This window comes from Haliotis cracherodii, unplaced genomic scaffold (assembly GCF_022045235.1).
Source record: "Haliotis cracherodii isolate W230 unplaced genomic scaffold, xgHalCrac1.p SCAF_21, whole genome shotgun sequence".
Lineage (NCBI taxonomy): Eukaryota > Metazoa > Mollusca > Gastropoda > Lepetellida > Haliotidae > Haliotis > Haliotis cracherodii.
This window is the reverse complement of record NW_027266277.1, coordinates 14,317,548-14,334,901: the sequence shown is the minus strand read 5'-3', so window position 1 is coordinate 14,334,901 and position 17,354 is coordinate 14,317,548. Positions and strand designations below refer to the sequence as shown.

Below are 17,354 nucleotides of genomic sequence, written 5' to 3'. Positions count from 1 at the left end.
AAATCCTGACCTTCCAATCCTGATGGGTCACCAGTTATGACAAGCATGGGTTGTTGAAGACAATTCTAACCCAGATCATCCCTGGGAGATATATGGATGGGAAATTACTGGTTATAAGTGTACTCACTCACACTGTCACTTGAGCCCTATTTTGTTAACAGTTTACCTCAACATATTTTAAGTGACACGCCCTCCCAGTCCTATTCTTGGTAATATACTTAAGATGAATGCCCATTACATTTGATGTGAAAGCACTGTCAAGTAGCTATGTAACAGTTTCTGCATGTGTAATTGCTCAGGCGTTTATTTCTGTTTTATCTCGGCAAATATCAAAACGCAATGAAATGAGTGCTGACTAATGTAGCAATGGCTTATTTGTGGGTTGTGGCGTTCTTACATGCAGATGTAGTTTAGATAACGACTGGTGATTAAGCTGGAGGCAATACACACAGAGAAGTGTAATTCACTCTCAATTTTCACAGTTTGTTTCAGATATTTTGTGTGCTAAAGTGATTTGACCTTTTTTCTTAATTTGACATCGGTGATAGATTTTGATAGAATTTACAACCCCAAAATTACTTTTTAGTTAAGTACACCTTTTGCAAATTTCGCCTTGACATATAGACTTCTGGTCTGTTGTAGATATTGGGAATGGTGAAATTAAGAGAAAAGATACTTAGTAAATCAAAGGCCTGAGAAAAGATCCAAACTCAATTCAAGATGTTAATATCCACCAAAGTAGGTTCTCCATATTAGCCCCAAAGACCTCGTACATCAAATGATCATTTTCCATGGGCCTTCTAATTAGGTGATGCCTAAGATGTGTTTTTGTCTTGATAAAAGCTTAAAACAATATTCCTGGAAATGTGTACCTTCAAGGATGCATGGAGACGGTAGTTATGATGACTGGTTCATGGAGTTTATGTGCATGCGTATTTATCAGCAGTCACGTGTGACTGATTCATCGCCAAGCTGACAGCACTGATTTCAGCTCTCATCTTCCAGGCAGGAAGATTCCCTTGACACTAATTACCAACCTGCCAACATATTTTCCGATTTTTCAATTTCTTTCTAAGTTTGGAGTCAAATCAATGAGGTTTTGCACCAAAGCACTGGTGTCAAATACTAAGTTATCTTTTCAATTCGCACAGGATAAAACTGACAGCTGATTAAATACAACAGCATAATACCCCCCCTCAGCACAGCTAAGTTTCTCTTTTCCTGATATTATGTGCTGCTTTAACAGAGTAATTATAGAAATAGAACAATCTGTGGTCAAAAATCATAATTGGAAAGTCACTAATCTGAATAGTACAAGACAAATGGTTCAATATTATTCTCTACCATCTCAAAGAATAATAATTTCTCTAAATCTTTTACAATATAGAGCAGTACTAAAAAAGTAAATATCTGCAATATGCTTTGTTTCATTGCAATGAATTATTTTGGTGACTTTTCAACTTTTAAATATATTAATTCCAGACACACAAAAAATGTCATTTGCACTGAGCTAAGCCCTCAATTTTGAGGCATTGAAACCCTCAAAAATGAGGTATTGAAGAAATAAGTCTGCAGGCAGAGAGTACAGAAGCCTTGTTTAGTGAGCAGAGGAGGTAATGATGCTGTGACAGGGCTATAGTTGATCTGTTAAAGCACATTGCATAGGGTGCAGCTATGTAAGAAACACATGTGTGACAGGAGCCTTGCTGAGCGAGGGAGAAGTCAGATGGTAACACGAATACCTGTGTCAACATAAATCTATGCCAGCACATTCAAGTATGATGTTATGATAACAGGATATCCTATTTGAAATACCCAGTAGTTCGGTACAGTGATTTACATTGGTTACAGGCTCTGATTATTATATCGTGTGTCGTGTTGTGGTTGGGTGGTGTTTCTGGGAATTTTCTGAAAAAATAATCTTGTCTAGCAGAAACTGAACAATAATGTTGCTCCATTAGTGATTCCTGATGAAAAAGAAATATGATTTGTTAGGATGGCGAATGATTTGATGAGAGAACTGTGGACAATTAATTAGCCTTGGATGAAACTAGCAGAAATGTTTATGTATATCATCTGTCAATCTTGTGTTGTGTCTTTAGTTGAACTTTTAATTACAGAAAATATTTGTGACATTGTTTAGGAAATTGACGTTGATGATTCTCATTGTAACTCAAAGGTGCAGTGCCCCTTGACAAGTTTCATATGCGACACTTACTGCTGATCATGTTTTATGTCCCAAGTTATGTAGGTCAGAGGTCATTAACTTCCAAAAGTCCTAATAACAGGTATAATGACAGGAAACAATCCCAGTAATAAAGGCTTTTGAAACAGAACACTTGGGCTCATGTTGTGAAATAATGAAGGGAAATGTAGTTTTGTTGACATTGGAGCTGGTCATTTGGTGCTGTGCCCCATGGCGTTCAGTGGTACCAGGGGATGATGGCATTTTGGAAACTTCAGCAACAAAAATAATATTCATTCCGATGTCATGGATTAGGATGATTTTCTTCATATTAATCATAAGATCTGGTTTTGACGGCCACTTGACACTGTTGGTAGATTAATCAGGACATGATAGTGAAACGTATGTAATGACAACATCCTTATTGTGTTGACCTTTAAGAGAATGAAAGGAGAGACATTGATGGAATGTTTGCAATTTAAGGGCAGAATGAGTGAAATTAATAACAGTCGATGTTCTGGAGTTGTCTATCAAATGTTTTTGGAGACCAATGATTATTTCCGTGGAACTTGTCCAGTTGATTGCTTGTAAAACTTCATCTTTCAAATCGTGAAAAGGGTGAACTTGTAACATATTTTTGTTTCATAGATCTGACACAGAATAGTGCTTTGAGAGACATGGGGAATGATCACCTCTGATTGGCTAATTGTATGTCATCAAGTTTCATGTTTGTTTGTTTGTTTGCTTGTTGGACCAGACAATCCAGTGATTGATGACATGAACATCGATCTATGCAATTGGGATATGATAACATGCATCAACCAAGTCAGCGAGCCTGACCACCCGATCCCATTAGTCGCCTCTTATGACAAGCATAGTCGCCTCTAACAGCAAGTATGGGTTGCTTCAAATTTCATGTAGTGTGGACCGTTTCTTACACAGTTGACCTCCAGTATGTCCTGGCTATTCTTACAGGCTTCATCAAATGCCACTCACTCACTCACTCCTGTAATCTGCATCAAGCTACCCTGAAGATGCATCCTAATGACACAGCTGTTGATATGCTGATGGTGAAAAGAAAGGAAACACCCAGCAATACAACAGTAGAAAAAATGTTACAGCTGTTTTCAATGGAAGAGCTTTCTATCAGTTGAACAGATTAAACTGTTAGTGTCTGGTGTATCGTTAATAGTGAAGGGTTCGGGGAAAATTCTTTAAATTATCATTATTGCCTGTCAATGCTTTCCTTAATTGTGTTCACTTTTTCAGTGAAGATAGTGCATGAAATAAGGTGTTCTGTATGCATAGCTGCCAGTTGTCCGAATGTTTCATATTTGCTACGAATGTGCAACAAATATACAAAATGTGATTTATTTCTAAATTTGTAGGTCATTTTGCAGTGTTCGTACAAGCTTGAAAAAGCCTTCGTTTTTAGTGTAAACCGCGAAATGACTTGAAAATCACCAAATTCACTTGAAAATGCCCTGAATTTTAAGGTCACTATTGAAAAGCCTTCATTTTTAGTGTAAACCGCGAAATGACTTGAATATCACCAAATTAACTTGAAAAGCCTTGAATTTGTACAAATTTACATATACTTTTTAATCAAAGTATGAAAGCACACAGAAATATGTACCAAAGATGTTTAATTGAGATTTATCACAGTGGTAGATTTGTGTGCCTGAAGAATTCATGACAGTTATTATTATAGTTAATTTATGTTTTGATGGGTGAAAAATATATATTGCTTTTTAAGTCTTGCGACTAATATAGCCTTGAACATGACAGTTGGCAGCCTTGAAAAGGCCTTGAATTTTGGTGTTTCACGTCTGTATGAACCTTGTTTTGTTAGGCCTTACACTGTCTGCTGCAAACACAAGCTCCTTTTGTTTATCAACTGGCTTGAAGTCTATATATAGTTTTACATCTGTCCAATCGAGACACTTCACTCGTATTACCAGAAACTGCTGTGGTCAAGTTTCGGAATCACACTATCGTGGGGCTTTGGTTCCCTGACCAGAACAACGGAACAAAATACTAATTGTAATTTGGGAAAGTTGGCAGCTATGTAGATGGCACCTGTGACCCAGTGGTCTTAAGCGCCATAAGCTGGCGTGTAGATTTGTCTCTCTTTTCAGAATCAGCTGATCATGGGTTTGAAACCCAGATTTTGCACATTCATTATGTTGGTCTGTCACTAACATACCCATACTCAGGTGTTTCATCCAATTACTTTATGTCTGCAGCCTGTATCACTTGAAGCAATCCTCCCACATGGAGCTGACATGATGGGACTAAAATACTGTTCTCAGCAACCCGAAGCCCCAGTCACTTACTACCTCGTGTTCAACCCATGATATGAGGAAATAATGTTAAGTTTATACGGTATTGACAGTTAGTCCAGGGATGTTTTGCATACAGAGGTTCTTCATATGGCCTTACTGTTATGATGAGGATAAGGTGTAGATGAACTGACGACAGTTTAAAGATCTCCTGTATGCCAAGTTTACTGTCATATGGTTACAACGAGAGAAACGTAGACCATATGTTTGTTGATGCCCAGTAAATGTATGGCCGATATTGCCACAGTGATTGACTGGAACCATTCCGTTAGAGAGTGGTGTCTTCAGACACAAGTTGTTGTCGACTCAACAGGTTAACGATGCCTTTGATCTTTCCGACTTCAAACTTAACCTAGGATCCCTGTAGAGGATTCCTGTCTGACTTTGATGCCCTCACCCCATACTGAGACAAAGCCTTTCTGTAGATCTTGATGAATATCTAAGAGCATACATGTGTATATGTATACATATATCCAGCAGACAGGCAGTCCGGTGACCTTTGCAAATTTGTAACCATATTCTAAATACATAAAGAACCATTTGCAAAGATATAACCTTGCTTGCTCTTAGTCATATGGCAAGGCGTGAGGGGCATGGGTGGCCCAGTCTTTTAAGGAGCCAGGGGCACGTGTAGCCCAAGCTATGGCGCCGTAATTCAGTGTGCAGAGTTGCGTTCCTAGGGCATGGGTCCCTATTAGCATAGGTTCGAATCGCTGTGATTGTGTTTCCAGTTTTGTCAGCCCCATGCCCGTGTTTGTGGGTTTCACCAAAGTGGTAAACGTCCGAGACCTGCATCACTTCGGCTTTCCCCCCGACATTAAGCTGACATGCCGTGATGTAACTGGAATACAGTTCAAAGCAGCGTTCAACATAACTCACTCATTTGCTAGGGTTTGACAAATACGCTATGTACACAATGTCCGAAATAACTCCCTACTCACCAGCCCGCGGCTGGTGACTTTTCTGTCGGGCTGCATGAAATTTGCCCCCATCTGCCAGACTGTCTGGGAGATAATTTAACGACTACTTATGTATTCAGTATTCTTGGTAGATTCTCAAGTAATTTTTTCATTGTTCCAACTGAATCAAGACACGATTCGTCTCAGATTATTGTGCGTGATTTCGATTTCAGTGAATGAAAGGAAGTAACTGCGCTTTCATTGGTCACCAAATTATTCCGATCACTGTGTCTACAAGACAGTGGTCAGTCCCATTCCATAAAGCAATCTGCACACTTAGTTAAAGCTATGATTGTCGTAAGTCTTTGGGAGATGTGATCGTCTTAGAGCTGAGATCACTTGTGGAATAGCCCAGGACTCGTGTTTTTATCAGTGAGGTGTCTAGCTTGGTAAAAAATGACATGTCAGTATTCTTATCTTGCTTATCTTTATCAGATTAAAGGGCAGCCTGTTGGAGACATTGAGTACTCTTGGATTAGAAGCATTATTCTGTTGCGCTTGAAAACTTGAAGACATTCTCTTTTTCAAACCTTGTATGTGAACTGCTGGGCAATCGCTGGTACAGCACAAGATTAAAAGTATAATGTGCTCTTTCCTTACAGGAAGTATCTTTTGTAAAATTGAGCTTGATATTTGCTGATTTGGCTTAATTGAATCACTCCCCCTGTCGTCAAACTGGTGTTGGGGTAGCCTCGTGGTTAAAGTGTTAGCTTGTCATGCCAGGGAACTGGATTGTATTCCCAGCATGGGAACTATGTGTGAAGTCTATTCTTGGTGTCCATCGCCCTTTGATGGCCCAGAGCTGTAATACCTCACTCCCTCACTCAGTATGGTTATTAATCAAGTCCCAGGACAACTTGGAACATTGTGTAAATTGGTTATTTGCAAAGGTTTGTTTCGGTAAAAATCGTTTGGGAAAATGAACCTACCCTTACTTGATGAACATCTTTGAAACAGAAGCTAGGTTTTCTGGTAATCCTTTGAGAAAATTTACAGAGAGCATGAGAGTGACAACAGCCCAAGGCTGAATAGACAACGCTTATGTTAGAACATGTAACTTGACACATTATCAGCTGAATGTGAAGGCGTGAAAATGGATATTCTTTGACTCCTGTTTGATCTTTTGTGGGCAGTAATATTGTTAATGTTTCTTTTCATCTATTTCTTGTTTAACACACACCAGATCAATTGCCACACATTCCGGATGGCGAGGTTTCGAAAGTTGGTTAAAGCATTTTAATGCAATAGAGCTGAATTGAAGAGAAAAGTTACAGTACATATATGTAATTATGCTTCAAACAAAATCATATCTTTTTAGTTAAGTTTCCTTTCAGCACAAAATATGCATCAGGTACTGGAACTCGTTTAGCTTTGAAGTCAGACAAATGGTAACGAGAGGACTGTCGAGATGACAAACTGCTTGAGACTGGCTGATCTTTTTAATGAATATTAATGGCTGCTTGATTAGTACTGATTCTTGATTGATGTGCTTCCTGTCATAGGAAGTGCGTAAGGATACATATCAGAAGTAGTTGTCTGGTAGGAGGCCTGATCTGCTTACCACATATCACTAGTTGTCCACCAGATAGCATCAAGTGGTGGCCATTTTGAAAGATGCTATTGTAGAACTGACATGAAAAGACTTTGGCTTATTTCTATGAGGTATTGCTTACAAATATGGATATCGGGAAAGATTCCATAAAAACATGGCATAACGGTTGCTTAAGGATCAGTTCTGGGTTTGAAAATAGCAGAAGTCCATTAGTCCATGACTAGTAAAATTCAGGACGGACCAATGACATTTCATTGTGGTCTTTCACTTTGACCATAAGATAGATGGCAACTCTGTTTAGATCATTTAGTCGACTAGTGAAAATTACGATTAATTTCCAAGTTGTAAACTTCTTGTAAACTTCAATCCAAGATTGTTTTTGCCTAATTTTGCTTACATCTGATAAAATGTTTGACCCTTCTTCTAAGCAATCTCACAGCTATTAAAACTATTTGTGAAGTTTAATTTATTATGCCCCTTGTGAAAGAAAATCTTATATAAAATGAGGTACTTCAGTTGGATGTGTTTGCTAAATATATTTGTCCTGTTTAGATTGTCAGATCCATACCATGTCATTTGAAGGCAGCTATAAACCCAAGTTTTACTCTTATGCTCTGCAACAGAATACAACAAAAATGATTTACATTGTTCCAGCAATTTCTATTCTTCCTCTTGATCTCTGATAGCTCTGCATGACCCAAGCCAGACCAACACAAATAACTTTAATATTCAACATGCTTTTACTTACGTTTTATTATGAATGCATGGGTAAGTTGACTTTGTAGCTTATTTATTTCTTTTCTTTCAGTTTTGATGTGACCAGAAATGATGCATGACATGACATTATCTGTTTTTAACAGGGTCATACATGTGATACCACAAAACTGCCCCCTCCCTCATTGGATTCTGTGAGATTCCTCATTGGCAGAGAGTAGTGTGGAAATAATTCAATATGTTGCATTTAGATGTAAAAAATTATTTGTCACTTTGAGCAATGGTCCTATATGTTATATATACTCCAGCTCTATGATGTATAACTGTCATAACATACAGAAATATTTCCAGACTTTTGGCCTCCTACTTGTCTGGACCCTCCTATATATCACATGTATGGTTATTTAATTTGATTGTAGCATGAGACTGACCTGTCTTTCTCTCTCTCTTTGGTTGTGTTAGACCGCCCCTCGAGCCGGAGCTCGCGACATAATCATTCTAGTCAGTATAGGGACAGACACACCGCCCACCTCGGTAAGACCTTCACCTTTCTCTGCTCACAGCATCGGCGTTGCCACAGCATGGACGCGGCCAAACATGCACGTTCGCTCACATTTTGCACGTTGATTGCTGCTATGTTCACTTGCTCTTGTTGGCTTGCACATGATTGTAACACATGGCACATGATTGTAACACATGGCACCAAGGTGTGAGAACACCAAGCTTCTTGCTTGTTTCAGCTGACACTAAGGCTTCAAGACACCTTTGTTCCAACAGTACTCACATGCCTGTCTTGCACTCAGGCTTTGCTTCAAGTTCGTATGCTAGCACTTGTCGCAGTGTAGATCAGACACTCGTTGTGCTAGACTCAAACTCTTAGCCTAGACTGACTAGTTAGTTTGGCAGAAAAACATTTTATTTTAGCCTTTAGCCTAGACTAATTCACTAGCATACTTGTCAACACATTCTGCTCTTTTGCATGAGAACTTTGGAACATTAACTTGACTAGAACATGTACGATTTATGTTTGGGTTAATGGTTAAAAAGCACAGACCTCGTGAACTTGCTACATGCTTATTACCTTTTTGTGCATAGCACCACATTGCTTGTTTAATGAGATTTCAATAATGAAAAATATATGTGCTAATCATGAAGAAATTATGAACACCATCATTTTAGCTACTAGTACCACCATGCCTGTGGTAAAACTGCTTTTAAAGACTATCGAGTTCACAAGCCCAAACTCATCGTTTGGTGTTTTTCTTATATTACTAAAGTCAATCTGTGAGGGCATGACGGATTAACTATAGTAATGTGAAAGAATCGTGCACTCTTTAACTTCTTTTGAGTAGTATATGTCTAAGCTTGCTTGACTAAAGTAATCCTGCTCAAATTGGTTACAGACCAGTTAATCAGAATAATCTGAGTTTGCTTTTAAACCCCTGAGCTCTTACTAGCTTACTTTTGAACAGATGAGCTCTATTAGTAGGTTTGCTAGCCCCATTGTAATCTGACCAGACTCCTGCCTCTGGCTAGTAGTCCAAGGAACAGAGTGGTCAGTGTTCTAAATTAGGCAGGAAAGACAAGGAGTCCTTGTCATGACCCTAATGTTTTAGACGGTCCCCCGACCTGTGAAGATCCGGGATAGAATAGGTCTTCAGCAACCCATCCATGCCGTAAAAAGCAACTTTTATTGTGGTAAGAGGCGACTAACGGGATCGGGTGGTCAGGCTTGCTGACTTGGTTGATGCCTGTCATGGATCCCAATTGCATGGATCGATGTTTATGATGTCAATCACTGGATTGTCTGGTCCAGATTCGATTATTTACAGACCGCTGTCATATAGCTGGAATATTGCTCAGTGTGGCGTTAAACAACAAACAAATTAGACGGTCCCAAGATGGCACGAAACCTAGCCTGTCTCCCAGATCCGACAAAATAAATTAAAAAAGGAATCCAACTAATATCTAGAATGATTTGGCAAGTCTAGTTTGCCTCACTGAATTAACCTTTTTTCTGGGCTCCATTTGTATTTATTTTGTGGATATGTATACTACTAAAAAAAGTAAAGGGCCATCTGATTCTGTCTCCTGTTACTATAGTTAATGTGTCTTGGCATGACAGATTAACTTCAGTAATATGAGAGAATCGGGCTGTCTTTAATTGTTTTTACATTTGTATATTTTTAAATAAGATAATTTTATTTATAGGAGTAAATGTTAGTCTACAGGAAACCTTAAATACAGCAGATGCCCTGGGACAGCTGATGTATACAGTGATGTAGTCCAACATTAGTGCACACTAGTAGACAAAGTCCTTGTTTCTGTGGAGTGTGTTGCAGTTGCACTGATGTTAAATGTCCTGTCCCTCCGTGCTTCACCAGCTTACTGCTGCCCACATCATTGCTTGGATGTTTCATGTGTTTTGGTGCTTTACACTATGTGCTGTGATGGTCAACATGTGCTTAGATTACCTCCTAATCTGCTGTAATACATAATGTGTTTTGTTGTTTCACAAGGTGACCAAATGGTAAGCCTGTCGTGTGGTAAAATGAAATAATAAATCAGTCAGTATCTAACATTGTTCATTCTAAATATTTTACCATCATTATGTATTTTAGCTAAGTCAAGATTAGTAGGAAACAGGATAGCTATTAATCAGCACTGGTCATAATAGGTACCTTTCCATAGAGTTACTTCTATAGGACACTGACACTGTCATCCAAAATGTCCTGTATATATATATTTCCAAATTTCAAAGAGATAGAATGTCTTATCCAAAGTTGATGACATCATGGGGACACGGGTGTCCCAATCATCTATAGCGCTACAATTCACTGTGCAAAGTTGAATCCCGTGGGCACGCCAGAATACTATGATTTGAATCCTGGTTTGCCTCGATTATGTTTCTGGGTTTGTCAGCACCATACCCGTACTCGTGGGTTTCACCAAAATGGTTTAAGACCTGCATCACTTCAGGCTTTCCTCCCACATGAATCTGACTCGCCGTGATATAACTGAAATACTGTTCAAAGCACCATTAAACCCAACTCACTCACTCAGCAAAGAGTGAATGTTGTTAAATGCCGCAGTCAGCAATATTCCCAAGGTGTCACGCCTGGGAACAGTAGGTGAGTTACTGAATGTTTTAGACCTGTGAAGATCCGGGGTGGAATAGGTCTTCAGCAACCCATGCTTGCTGTAAAAGGCGACTATGCTTGTCATAAAAGGCGATTAATGGGATCGGGTGGTCAGGCTCGCTGTCTTGGTTGATGCCTGTCATCGATCCCAATCGCGTGGATCGCTGTTCATGATGTCAATCACTGGTTTGTCTGGCCCAGACTTGATTATTTACAGACCACCATCATATAGCTGGACTATCGCTGAGTGCGGCGTTAAACAACAAACAAACAAAAGTGAATGTTTTAAGAGGATGTCTGTATGGGAAACTGGCACCTTGACTTGACTTGATGCAGGAGCTGCAGCCTGTCACAATGTTGTTGCAGCATGACTGATGACCACAGCTGCTGCAGCAGCCATGCTGTGTCTACAGCATGTACAGTCAGAGCCCCACGCTGGGCAAACTGGTTTAGGCTTCAGCTACACCAGTCTTTCCCTGCTCATTCATTCTGCAGCTTACTGTTTATGCATATGCTCAATGTGAAATTGGTTTTAGAAGAGTTGAGATTTGTCCCATTCCCAGACATTCTTGTGTGAGGATTTTAGATTGAATATGTATTACAGAGAGCGCTGTTATCGGTTTAGGGTATATTGACAGAATATCATTTTTCACCAAATTATGTATTTTGGTTCATGAATATCATAAAAAAGACAATTTCCTGAGATGTTTCTACCAAATTACATCTTAGTCAAGGGAAGCAGAAAGGAAGCTTCATAATTACCATGACGATTAAACTGTGTTTGTGTAGCTAAAGATTGGAGCCTATCCTAGTTAGTTTCCAGTGATAGGATAATAGTGAAATGACGTAGCATTTGCCATAGGGTTAAGTACTTTCTGTTGGCAAAGAGAAGAGTTTGAAGGGAGGTATGTGTTACGCTGGAACACTTTCTCAACAAATAAATGCATCTGAGTTAATTTACATCTTCTTTCTAAGTCACAGACTATGTACACTTTACTTTTCTCCCCGTTCTAAATTGAATTTCATGCAAGTAGGCTTCTTCAAATAGAGCCACCATAAAGGCTGAGAATGAGGCATGAGAGGCAACACAATCGACACGTTGCCAGTTGGGGGCCACTTGTCTCATTATATGCCCCAGCCCCCCCCGACTTGGATGGGCTGCTGTCTGATTACACGAAAACATGAGGATGTTGAAACACTGGGAATATCTTTACAATGGAATCACAGGTTTGAACTCAATCTGTCCGCTGTATGGGACATGTTTTTTCCCAGGTTTGTGTGGAACGGCACAAAGTATTTACCTTTTTAACTGCAGAACTCAGGTTTGAAGTTACACGAGTTGCTTTTCGGAGAGAGAAAGTCCCAAGACCAGTACTTAACTCTTTCTATGGGGGAGTTAGAAATGTTGTATTTTATTTAAGATGAGTAAGAAAGGTTTTATATGTAGCTTATGGGAATTCCTTGGCATGATTAGAATCATGCTTGTCACATTAACCGACTGAAATGAAAACCGGTTGGATATAGTGTATGACCTGCCTGATTGTGTGTCAGCGTCCATGGATCATTGTTCATGATATCGACCACTGGTTTGCCACAGTTGTTTACAGACTACAGTGAAATAGCAGATGTATTGCTTTGATTATTGTATTGAATGCAGGGTTAAAATACATTGACACCAAAATGTTACTTTTCCCCCACATTTTCCTGCCAAGGGAAATTAGTTTACACATCCTAGATTAATCTCTAATGTTTCAGGTCATGCTCATAGGCTTAATCCTTGGGGCAGGGGTTATGACTGCAGAGTTTTTGTGTTGTTGTTGAAAGCCACTGTCAGCAATATTCCAGCTATGTGATGGCTGTCTGTAATTATGGCATGTGGACCAGACAATCCACTGACTGACATCATGAGCATAGATCTACGCAACTGGGATATGATGGCATGTATCAACCAAGTCAGCGAGCCTGACCACACGATCCCGTCGGTTGCCTCTTACGAAAAGCATGGACCAATTGTAACTCGGGTCTTTGTGGCTCCTGGTGGGGGAATACATGGTGGTGGTAGTGTACATGTGTTGGCACAGCAACATCAGACAGAATAGGGACCAAACAGATCCACTAATAAACTTGGGAGATATGACTCCCCAAGCTAGGATCAAAGACACCCAAGTTCATGATCTGGTGATGGTTCATAAGGCCTAGGAAATACTCATCAACTTTATCTGTGAACTGTTTCTAGTGTACAGGGAATAGCATCACAGGAGGGAAAGTGGGAACTTATTTGGGGGGATAATACTTGTAATTTTCTGTAATGGAATGATCAATATTTTCATTGCAGTTCACAAATTGATATAACAAATGTCCGGGTTGAAATGTAGTCCTGCACCATAACTGTGGAATATATGTATTTTAGGAAAACAAAACTAATCTAGATTTATAGGAAAGCAAGTCTAGCCAGCTCTATTCCACATCAACATCAGGAAAATTATTTGTTTTACTTTTAGAGGAGAGAAATGTATTTTGTAATAAAAGAATTCATAGGCATTGTTAGACTATGTTGAAAGGATATGGTGCCTCTTACAACCCAAGTACAATCTGGCAACATGACATTAAGAAATAATATTTTTAGAAAAAGTCCGTATTTTTCTCCTTGATGTTTACAATGTTGGATGAAGAAAAGCATGGAAACATTTCATGGACACAAACTAAAATATAAAAAATAATCATCCCCAATTTTGTGTACATATTAGATAAAAGGTCTGTATATTCCAGTGTCAACTCACCCCATGAACTCAAATAGTTTGTAAGTCAGCCATATAAATATTATTGATCCAGCCTGATAATGCTGATGGGTTGTACACCGGCTATACTCGGGCTTGTATTCACCCATCATTGGTGCTGTACCCACCAACCCATGGAGAAGGTCTATCTAGATTCAGCAAGGTTGGTTTTGTCTGACAAGGCCCAGAATCCCAACAGCTGCTGGTGATTCCCTGGTTGAGATGGCAATCACTGAATCAGTGCTGAGTAGAGCTGGGGATCTGTAGGCTAATGCCATGCTAATACCCTGTAATGGGGGATGAAGGAAACTGCTGGCACACATTGAGGTTGGCAGTGGGTAGCTAGATGTTGATCCTGCCCAGACTGCCAGTTAACCAGTCTCCACCCATGTCTGTAGTATTACACAGTAGGCGAAGGCTGAAGATATTGCTAGCAGAGCCTGTGATGGGGGATTGTGGGTAGCTGGATTCGGATGTGGCTTTTGATGTTGCCCAGGAGGCATTCTAGCAACTCTACAAATTCTATCATAGTCTTCTGACCATGCCTTGCAAGCTTCATGCTCCCCGTATCTCCATCGAACAATCCTTCACTTTGTGCCAGCTTCATCAGCCCTCAACTTTCCAGCCTTGTGTTCTTCCTTCTGACTCATTTGTTCCACCCTCAACACTTCTGTCTCCACCTTCCACCCTCAACACTTCTGTCTCCACCTTCCACCCTTAATCCTTCAACAGTCTTCCACCATCAATCCTTCAGCCTCAGCCTTCCACCCTCAACACTTCTGTCTCAACCTTCCACCCTCAACACTTCTGTCTCCACCTTCCACCCTTAATCCTTCAACAGTCTTCCACCATCAATCCTTCAGCCTCAGCCTTCCACCCTCAACACTTCTGTCTCAACCTTCCACCCTCAACACTTCTGTCTCCACCTTCCACCCTTAATCCTTCAACAGTCTTCCACCATCAATCCTTCAGCCTCAGCCTTCCACCCTCAACACTTCTGTCTCCACCTTCCACCCTCAACACTTCTGTCTCCACCTTCCACCCTTAATCCTTCAACAGTCTTCCACCCTCAACCCTTCAGCCTCAGCCTCCATCCCTCAACCCTTCAGCCTCAGCCTCCCACCCTCAACCCATCAGCCTCCCACCCTCAACCCTTCAGCCTCAGCCTCCCACCCTCAACCCTTCAGCCTCAGCCTCCAACCCTCAACACTTCACACATCCACCCCCATACAGTCTTGACCTTTTCTGTGTGATGTTGTGATAAGTAAGAGAGACAGACTTTGGCATCAGGTAAACTAACTAGAGTTTCAGAAGCAATCATCCACCTCAAGGTTAATCTGACGCATTGTGGTTAAACTTAAGGGGTGTCCTCAAATTTGATTATCTCCAAAATGTCTTTCTTGTATATCAAGTACCCACTACATTTTATACTTGATCTATTTCAAACACAGGTCACATGTAAGATAGTTAGCCAGTAGCCATTGTAAAGAGGGGCTCATACAGTAGCCGAGTGGTTAAAGCTTTCGCTCGTCACAGTGAAGGTCCAGGTTTGATTCCTCACATCGGTACAAAAAGTGAAGATGTCTCATGCCCCCTGAGGTGATATTGCTGGAATATTGCTAAAAGCGGTGTAAAAACTCTACTCACTCACTCACTCATCTGGCTAAGGATTGATACAAATATTGGAAACAAATGTTGGATGACTACTGAGAGGCTAAGAAGGAAGCCTTGTCGTCAACCCCAGGGTTGAAGTGTCATATATTAAGTACTTGCCTGTAACCAAGGTGATAAGGGTCTTATGCTATACAGTATTGAGGGAAGATGCAACTTGACCCTAAATAAGTCCCTGGGGAGATGGTGTGCCTGTATGAGATTGTAGGCAGTGAAATCACTTGGCTAGATCAATGGAAGAATCTCTAGTGATTGCTGTTTGATGGTGATTGCCCTCGACTGATGGGGCAGTAACAACCCAATTAGGACGTGACTGTTTTATTTTTAGTTGAACTGTCACATTTTCTTCTAGATCCTTGTTGAGGCGACATTGATGGGGTTATGACCTTTGAGCTCAACAATCATCCTAATATTTGCCGGATTAATTTCTTTGCCTCAAGTGATTGATAAATCATCACAAATTGATTTGTCAAATGGATGTTGTATTCATTCAATGCCGTAGTATTTGTTGGAGTATATTTCCTCATTGAAGAGTTACCCTGTACAAGTAGACTGAGTTTAATGTAAGTGACTTCTCTTATAATAAAGTTAGGCAGAGGGGTAGCCTAGTGGGTAAAGCGTCAGCTTGTCACCCCAAAGGCCTGGTTTTGATTTCCCACATGGGTACAATGTGTGTCCCTTGCAGTGATATAAATGGAATATTGCTAAAAGCACCTCAACCCTAACTTAATCACATGTGAAGTCACACACATCTAGTGCAAGGAACACCACAATTCATGTTTCTGACCAGCATGCAGTGGTCATCAAATCTATCCAGTGTTATTGAACCAGACAGTCTGTATCATATTCCACACAGCCATCTATTGGTTTGTCAGATCCTGTCTTTGTCACAAGCCGACATGATATAGCTATATTCACTCACTCTATAGATATAAAAACTGTCACGAATGACAACCAAGGCCTTTGTATCATAAAGATTTTCATAGTTTACTTAGATGAGGTGATTGATTAGATATTGAATTCTTTCAACATTTTTCTGTCCAAATGTGTATTCTACCACCTACACATTGTCATTAATAAGGCACATATTGTGCTACAGCCAAAAGATGCTTTATTGTAGGTGTGGTGTAGCAGTGTTGACGGTGAAGCTTCTAGACCCTTGAGACTTTGCTATCGTCTGAATGCCAAGTCCAGTAAATAGTTTAATTGTTCACTTAGCAATTGTAGCCAATATTTGAGGCCTGTGTGGTAGATGTTCTTTCGGACTAGTCAAGCCTATGCTGTAGGTGTTGGTGGAGCAGTGAAGCTTCCAGACGACGCTGTAGGTGAGGTGTAGTGGTGAAGCTCCCAGCCGTTACTGTAGGTGTGGAGTGTAGGGGGACCATCTGGGACAGTCGGCTGGAATCAGGGCTTGTTACTGCTTGATGAATTGTGTGAAGAGCCTGATGAATCGTGTGAGGATGGGATTCTGCTCTGTAATCACCATCTTCCCTCCCTACTGACACATGCATCTGTTTACATTGAATCAGGACAGAAATTCTCCAGCTAAAATAGAGACGGGCAAAAACTGTTGAACTTCTTTGTTTGTGTTGGTTGTGCATAGATAGGATTGTTGCTCCCAGTTTGGGGAACGTAGACCGCTGGTGTATTCTGCTCTCAAGAGCTTGGTTTGTTTAGACTAGCTTTGAAATGCTCATTTTGACTACCAATATCTCCTTTTGTTTCTGAACGTATAATACTTTCAGCATATTTATGTGGATGTAAATTCTGTTATGGTGAGATTTACTGAAATACAATATTTGTCTCATTTCTTGTTTTATTTTTCACTTTTATTCTTTGAAGAACAATGTGCCAGAGATAGAAATGAGACCAGTGAAAATATGGAGGGTTTAGTTATTTTCTCTCAAAATCATGTTATTTTACAAAACAAATCACCAGTCAGAAATGAGTGTGGACTAGTTGTGTATGACCAATGGTGTCTACCTCTGTATATTTCTCCCATTGCTTTCTTGAC

At 40.1% G+C, this 17,354-nt stretch overlaps 1 protein-coding gene across 8 annotated transcripts in view; it reads left to right on the top strand.

The window, feature by feature from the left end:
• Positions 1-17,354, top strand: part of LOC139470852 (segment polarity protein dishevelled homolog DVL-3-like) — a 74,831-nt gene that overhangs the window by 38,298 nt on the left and 19,179 nt on the right. For 5 of the 8 annotated variants that reach the window (XM_071253167.1, XM_071253165.1, XM_071253173.1 and 2 more), the window contains exon 5: positions 8,215-8,286. The exons of the other annotated variants lie outside the window; for them this stretch is intronic. In XM_071253167.1, coding sequence (XP_071109268.1) covers positions 8,215-8,286 — 72 coding nt within the window. The remainder of the gene's footprint in view (positions 1-8,214; positions 8,287-17,354) is intronic. 8 annotated transcript variants of the gene reach the window in all.